Source organism: Labrus bergylta, chromosome 20, assembly GCF_963930695.1.
Source record: "Labrus bergylta chromosome 20, fLabBer1.1, whole genome shotgun sequence".
Taxonomy (NCBI): domain Eukaryota; kingdom Metazoa; phylum Chordata; class Actinopteri; order Labriformes; family Labridae; genus Labrus; species Labrus bergylta.
Window position 1 is genome coordinate 7,902,083 of NC_089214.1, and position 8,228 is coordinate 7,910,310.

At 42.2% G+C, this 8,228-nt stretch overlaps 1 protein-coding gene across 2 annotated transcripts; it reads left to right on the forward strand.

The window, feature by feature from the left end:
* Positions 1 to 915: 915 nt before the first annotated feature.
* Positions 916 to 6,628, forward strand: LOC109994278 (transmembrane protein 236). Of its 2 annotated transcripts, XM_020647552.2 has the most exons (5): positions 916 to 968; positions 2,592 to 2,874; positions 3,129 to 3,201; positions 4,420 to 4,543; positions 5,016 to 6,628. In XM_020647552.2, the coding sequence occupies exons 2-5, from the start codon at positions 2,603 to 2,605 to the stop codon at positions 5,708 to 5,710; spliced, it is 1,164 nt and encodes a 387-aa protein (XP_020503208.1). In that variant the 5' UTR covers positions 916 to 968; positions 2,592 to 2,602; the 3' UTR covers positions 5,711 to 6,628. The 2 variants fall into 2 exon arrangements, with proteins under 2 accessions (XP_020503208.1, XP_020503207.1); XM_020647551.3 differs by having other exon boundaries at positions 920 to 2,874.
* The last annotated feature ends 1,600 nt before the right edge of the window (positions 6,629 to 8,228 follow it).

Below are 8,228 nucleotides of genomic sequence, written 5' to 3' on the forward strand. Positions count from 1 at the left end.
TCTACAGCACATCAAGGAATAACAGAACCCCCCTACCTCTTTGCATTAACCCTTTTGTACACAAAGCTTTCATATAAGCAGTGAAGATTCATAAATAATAATAAAAAATGTTGCCCTAAACCCTTTGCTTTGTTTCCACTTTGAATGGTTTTGCTTTTATTTATTAAACTGGCCTGCTGTCCATAACACACCAGGATCCGCACCTGTGGAGACAACAAGGCCTTTAGTGTCACAGTCCGCACCCTCTGGAACAGCCTCCCATCAGACATCCGCAAGGCCCAATCTTTGGACTCATTCAGATTTTACAGTGGTGCAGTGGTTATCACTGAGGCCTCACAGTTCATGGTTCAATTCCCTGTCGGACAGGAGCCTCTCTATGTGGAGTTTGCATGTTCTCCCCGTGCATACGTGGGTTCTCTCCGTGTACTCCAACTTCCTCCCACTGTCCTAAAACATGCTCGTTAGGTTAACTGGTGACTCTAAATTTCCTGTAGGTGTGACGGTTGTCTGTCTCTGTGATTGATTCGCAACCAGTCCAGTGTGTACCCTGCGTCTTGCCTCTCCCCAATGACAGCTGGGATCAGCTCCAGTGACCCCGAACGGAAAAAGCAGTATAGATAATGGATGCGATTGGTTCTGTAACTGGCTTACAAGCTAATATGCTATTTTTGTGCAGTATCTAAGGAAGCATCTTTGTAGAGTATCTTTCAAATGGTAAATGATAAAAGGACTTGAGCCTGTATAGTTTTTTTCTAGTCTTCTGACCAGCGGAAATTCAAGCAAACCCAAACATGTTCAGGACAAAAAATTAGATGACAGGTAAAGGGTCAGTGAGTCAGGTGGAGCAGACACTCCTACTCAACGAAACAACCCCCCCTTGCCCTTCAGTCGCTCTGATTCTGTGGGATGGAGAGGGAACGAGTCTTTGTCCCGGGACATGGAGTAGCACTCTACTGTGATCGAGTGTGGTAAGCTACTAAAGCTTAAATCCATTTTAAAGCTAATATTCAGTTATAAACAGTAACTTAAGAGTGGATTTGTCAATCTGAAGTCGAGTAGTGACGGGAAGACTCAAACAGTTTCTGAATAGCTGTTTTTATTGTATTTTTTATGTTTAACTGAATTTTAAAATCTGCCTTTTCTGGACGGATCATCAGTTTATTTATGATGAATCTTAAGACGGCTATTTCTTTGACAGCATAGCCTGTTTTTATTTGTGTTTCTGATGCGTCTGAAAGATGTTCTAGTCCAAAAATGCGATGACAATAAATAAATGAAATGCAGCGCTTTCAGTGGACTTGATATGTCACCCAAGTAACCTAAAGTAGGACAGTTATGATGTAGGCAGCCAGGTTTAGGGTGGCTACATTATAACATGGTTTACCATCCACTTTGTGTGTGAGTCTTCTAAAAATCACAAGACAGGAATCAACTCTGTCCTTATACAATAAAGTCCTATGTCTTATATCCTAACAGTCAATATCACCAAGAGTCTAGACAGAAATATACTGTATTTAATGTCTGGAGTATAGATGTCTCTCTCGTTTAGGAAGACAAAAGAAATAGTCGTAGTCATTGAAGGTTCCTGGAAAAAAAGGGAAATGACACGGTCAAATCTGTACTGTTCCGTAAAGAGAGAACTGATGGGATTTTGGCAATCAGTTGGTTTATATCTTGGAAATTACAATAGCAGAGACTTTTATCCAAAAGGGACTAACATCAGAGAGTAAGTATGACACAAGCAAGGATCTAGAGAGGAGGAAACAACGTCAGTAAGTACATCTTAAATCTGATCAGACACCTAGTAGTATAGACTGTAATCTGCAGTCCTGTTAATGCCATGATTATTCCGAGTCATTGGACATATTGAAAGGTTCACATCTGGATTAGTTTGTACCTATACCTAATGTTGCTTATAACCAGCATAAAATCAAAAATGGGGAGGTAAGTCCTAGATAACAAAAGATTAAATTGACAAATTTGTTCCATTCTGATTCAGGTGAGAGTTGTTGCACAACTGGGTTAGAGTATGATCCTAGTATTCCTGTGTTACATGACCATGCAGTTTAAGATATTTTATTGGTATCACATTTTGCCACTAGATGGCAGTATAAATGTGACATGACAATGCTTTCTGTGGCATCATGTGAACACCTACAAGAGCTTGGATGTTACTTTTCCTTTGGGTGTAATCAAGGCCGCGTTTGTTTGCTGATTTTGAAAAAAGCTCAAGTACAGGGCATAACTAATGCAGAGCTACACATACTTTAGATGCATTGATTCAAGTATGGTTTGAGGCTAAATCAGCCCAATGAGATGCCTGCAGTACATATTTCCTTCAAGATGCAGACTAAGACAGCCTGTGTTTGTATCCTGTGCAGAGAGTAACACATCACCGTCACACCAAGGTATACAATGCCTAGTGCAGTGTAAGCAGTTGGGTGACCAGAGAGCAGGGCTGTGGTGTGTGGAAAATGCTAGTGGAGGCAGACAATGCACTGGTCTGAGGCCTGACCAGCCCTCAGAGGGACAGGGGTCGCCTCACTGCGACAACAGCCCCTGTCTCCCTCCCTTCTTTTTCTTTTTTTCAGCTGCTCTCAGCATGGGAACGGGGAGGACGCTGAAGTTCGCCCTGTGCGAGGTGTTGCAGTTTGCAGGCCTGTGTGTACCACTCTTCGTCGTCATGCAGAGGTTTGCCGTCATCGTAGCCAAGGTCAAAACCTCGGTACAGCCGCCTGGCGATGGAAGCACAGCCTACTGGTTAATCGTGGCCTCCTCCATTGCGTATGTCACCTCCACTGCTCTGCTGGTCTGGGTGCCCTTGAAGTACATGGTCTTCATGAAGAAAAAGTTCCTTATTGGGAGGAAGAAGTGGTGAGTTTCCTCTGCCTTTGTCCTGACGTCAGGGGCCTCCTGAGCCAGGACTGAAGGTCTGCCACTGTGTTGTCAGCATTGGAGGTCCCAGTGCTGCACTGACCTGACACCTGACCAGCTAGTTGAGTCTAAGCAGGCCTCTATCTGGTTTGAACTGCACTTGGCTGGTGAATGTCCTGAGTTAGCAAGTCCTGCAACTGCTGTTGTCTTCCTTCCTTACTTTTTGTCTTTCCCTTCCTTTGTCTTTCTATCAGGAGGCCTGTGGCCCTCGTTTATGTGATCCTGTCCACATTACCCTGCTTTGCCTTTCTCATCGCCAGCTCTGAGGTACAGCATGTTGTGGATTGTTTACTTCTTGTTTAAGTACACCAAATAATGTCTACTATGATTAACTTTGACGTCTATGGTGCCATATTTGTACCAAAGCCCCTTACAGCATGTTATAACATGTCGCATCGGACACTCGCTGTCCACATCGCATCCGTTAAATATTTACTTCTTTCCTTTGTGAATTCCAGGTCCCCATTGTAAACAGTATGACATCTAGTGCTTTTATATTGAAAATGGACAAACGGAAGTGTGTTGCTTTGCATCAATCAATAAATGACTCACGATGAGGGGAATAAAGTGTTTCTCTCCTGTTCAAACAAGTCCTTTTCAATCAAGGATGTGGATATCATTAATGCACCACTATCTCCACTAACAACAAGCTCTGTGAGAAAAGCTAATTTTAAAGAATAGTTTTAATGTTCGACACTGCCATTACCTTGTAGAGCTCCCTCCTTCCTTTCACCATCCATGTCAACACAAGCGACAGGAATGAAAATAGACACAAGGTGTCAGGGGGGTGCGTCAAGCTAGGTCGCTAGCTGTCAGAAAACTCAAATAGGACACAGTCTCACAGCGTGTCCTGATAGTTCACTGGGATTGTAGTATTCTAAATGCTTGAGTTTTTCATCAAAGGAAATTTCAAAAGCAAATCCATAAATATTCAAAACAACAATAGAAGTTGGTAGCATCTCAGTGTGAGCCATCTGTGAGTGCAGTAAAGGTGATGATTTGTGAGGAACCTTTTGGTTCTCAGGGGAGCCTTTTGGATAAGGAGCTACTGATAAGCAGCTTGGAACCTCTTCCTGTCAAAGCTGCCCTTGTCGAATCATCTGTCCATGAGGCGCATTTTCACTTCCTCGCTGGCTGCAGCCCAGGACCCATTAGCTGTTTTATGTGGCCCTTTCTAGAGCCCAAGTCTTTGACCTTTAGGCCCTTGCTTATCTAGTGTCTTTTACATAAGAGCTGTAAATTCTGCTTAGATGACCAGCTTGTCTGCTTTGTTCTGTGTCCTGTTGGTTTGAAGTCCTGACTCAGGCAAATACCTTAGCTGCAAGTAATTCGACCCGCAGCGTCAGTACATGAGAAGGTCATAAAACTTAAATCCCTGGTGAAGACATGAAATTCTGTACCGGTTAACTGACAGGTTCTTTACTGATTTGAAGTGGACAAATTATACTGATGTTGAATTATGTTTTTTTCTGGTTCTTTTCCTAGGTTCAGATAAACAACAACATGAAAAATGACACATTCAAGGAGCTCCCTGTATCACTAGTCCTCTTCTCTCTCATCTGTATTGATGTTGTGGAGAGGATACGTTACTGTAGACTGACCGGCCAGGGTGAGCACATCATTCCTCTGCCAACGTCTATAGGGACAATAACCCTAGCTTTGAATTATTGAAGCTTGGAGGCAACACATGCTGTAAATAGTTCTTGAAATGACGAAACCAAACTAATTTAGAAACCCAAACTTGAACTTCAGATTCTTTTGCTTTGTCTTAGCAAGTACAACGTATTTGTTCCACGAAGGATATACGCAGGAAATGTCCTGGACACTTCTAGAAACACGCTGCTGAATGAGCAAAACTTCAGTAATGTTTTCTTCTAAAGGGGAGGCGCTGCTCTGGTTTCAGGGAATCCTTGTTTATGTGATGGAAAACTGTTTTTTTTAACACTAGCTGTCTAGTGACATTTTGGCAAGGCATGTTGTAGTTCTTGACTAAACCATATGAAAACAGGAACAAATTAGATTCTAAATTTGCCGTTGTTTGATCAGACTGCTGTTTTGAAAATCGTCTTTTCTCTTCTCAGCTAATGGCATGGAGAGAGACGCTGAAATCCCCTCCACTGTCCTCACACATGTAGAGCAGGTTACAGCAGTGACACCCATCAATCCAGGGCCAGGGCCAGCTGTGCCTGAGCAGGTTGTGCCAACTCCTTTATCCCAGGGAGCAAGCCAGCACAATGACCGAAACCAAAACGGAGGAGGCGCTCGTCCAGAGACCAACGGGACTGTCCCAGGGATACCTGGTAATCCTGGGAGACCTTTTAGCATCGCTGGATTGAGCTCACGATCAGCAAGCACCACTGCATGCCGTGTATCTCCATACACCTACACAGGTCCGCTGAGATTCCTATGTGCCAGTGATGCTCGAGCAGATGTTTTTGTGGACAGCTTTATGTTCTGGATGGACACAGTGGAGATGGTGAGAGTGGCAGGAGATCCCCTGGTCTACTACTCAGGCTGGGTGTTCCCAATCTATATCTTCAGCTACCTGTCTTGTCTGCGTGTGGTGGTCATGCCCCACAGCCCCCTGCTATCCTCACTAGGAGTGGCCGTGCAGGACTTACCCTTCTTCTTCGTGCGCGTTGGCCTCATTGCCTTCTTTGGCTTTGTCACACCGCTCCTTTACCTTATGAAGAACCTGTTGGTTTTCCTCGCTTTTGTCTATTTCAACTTCATGACCAAGCTGAGGGTCTTCAACACAGAGAGGATGTTCTTCTGAGACCAAAGCTTCCAGTAAAGACAGTGCAACAACAGAAACATGCATTAGGTACGATTCGGTGGAACCAAGAGAAACTCTAGTGAGGTTTATGAACAAGCTTTTTGTAAATTAAAGCTAAGCCAAAACCTTACATTTCATTGGTGCATTATTGAATATCTAATTTGAAACTGGCTAGGGGTTGTTCTTCGTTCAAATGGAAATGCAACTGGACTAGACGGAGGTTCTTAAAGATGGTTCATCCAATCAAAGAAGCCTTTTGAGAATATCTTCAAAAACATCTACCATGCCAAAAAGCCTTTTTCGATTAACTTTAAACTAGGACGCAAATATTATTGGGGTTTCCAATTATCCCTAATATGCTTCACCGATGAAGCAGCAGGAATAATTCAGGGTTAAGTGTCTTGCCCGAGGACACATCGGATATGCAGAAGCTGGGGATTGAACCTCCAACCTTCCAGTTGAGAGACAACCAACTCTAACAACTGAGCCAAAGCCACCCCATACATTTTTGTAACCAAACCAAGATATGAATTTTACTTTCATAGGCCAAAAGGGAGCTCTTAAGCAATGTTATCCCATGAAGACCATTATGTGTCGAATGCTGTTGTATGTTGTCATTATTTGCCTTTATGTTTGAACAAACCTTTTTTTAACCCCTAATCTTGGCCAAATATGGCAGTTTGAGAAACGTACCATCACCTGAAATTTCATGGCAGATTATCGTCTGCCATCCAAAAGTGCAGTGAATGTTTAAAAGCATAATTTCATGTTGTTGATATTGGTTTTTTTTTCATTTTGCTAAGTTATATTCTCAAAGTGTGATTTGTACATTTTAACATATAACCAAAAAACATTCAGTTACATGTTTTAAGTTTCACAAATGTAAATTACTCTGTATGGAGAATAAAGTGAAAGGAACTGAAAGTGCATGCTGAGTGTATTTTTTATTTTTTTATCTCCTTTCAAATCCCTTTCTCTGGAATTCTTCCCTTTTTCTCTCTGATCTCTCTCAGGGGAAAAGGTTTCCTGAACATTTTCTGCAAAAACAGTGTCATCACATTTCTTCCCGCAGTCATACATGTTCCTGACAACAAGCAAAATGACAGCTAGAAGACACAAAATCATCACATCAGCACATCTGATGCAATACAAAAGCCTCTCAAACATTAGGTTCTCTTACTTTCAAAGATGATGAAGAAGGTGGTAACTTTTCTTTTGCAGCACTGTTGATGTCAAAATGTGTAATGTAATCAGATGATGATGGATGTGATGATAGATAACAGTGGTACCCATTAGGTTAGACAAAGATCTCTTTGTCTGTTACTAAATTGATCAAAGGTTGATAGGATAGCGTTTCCACTACGAGGACTGCCATCTTTAGGCTTCATAAAATCTCTTCAGAAACCATTGGGTGATGCAACTAAAACTACTTCCATGTTTTATTCAGTCCCATCTGATGACCAAATACAAACAGTGTCCAAGCAGCTCCGAGAGTTTAGGCAGATGGTACAATGCAAGCGGCATAACAATGTAACATAACAATGAGTAGCCTGCTCTTTTGTGAAGAGTCTCCAGATAACATCTGTTATGAATTGGTGCTTTATAATTGATTGATGAAATACAGCAGGAGCAGCATTTCAGGCAGTCCATCAAAACCGTCTAAAGATCGTCTCTGCTTCTTCAGGAACTGAACCTCTTGCTCCTACAGTTTGGATGCCTCTGCTGAATAGTTGAACCAATCAGGGTCAATCAGGTCCCAGTAACAACTGGATTAGTCCCAGGATTTCTCTGCAAGTCTCTGCAACATCAGCCTCTATGGCACAGGGGTCAGAAAGGACCCATTCCTGGTTGAAGATATACCAACTTGGAGAAGCAGCCCAATCCAGTAGCAACAGCTTGATGGCTCTCATACCCAGTAATCAGATTCATCAAAGTCAGCAGTCAAAATACAGTATTTTAATTAGAATATATTGAACTTGTACTTATTCTTAATTCAGCATTGTCTTTGCAGTGTTGTTGGTTATCCTTGCAGTAGGAGGCCAAACTGGACAGATCTACATGCACTTCCTCCAATAGGAAACAGGATTTCCTCCTGTCCTCTCTTTCTACTGATTTGTACCATCTCTGCACTCATAACCCAAAGCCTCTCAGACCTCCTGGGGGCTTCTATGCCAGAAAAACCCTTCACATCAGCAAAGTGCTGCACACTGCATTTAATCTGTATTTATTGTGGCGCAGTAAAAATTAACACATTCCTGATCACATGTGATTCTCCTGAATCGTTTTACGCCTGAAACTCATCCGAAGCCAGTCTTGCTTAATCTGATGCCGCTTTTTCTGGGTTCATCATCATGGCACAGAATTAGCTCAGACTAAAGTACTATTTATAATACAATAAAAAATAACTTTGATACAAGCAGTATATCAAACCCAACTTGGATAAACAAATAAAATAAATCCTCATTCAGTTTCTTTCATGCATTTAGTAAAAGTAGCCTGAAAAACAGTGGCAGGTAGG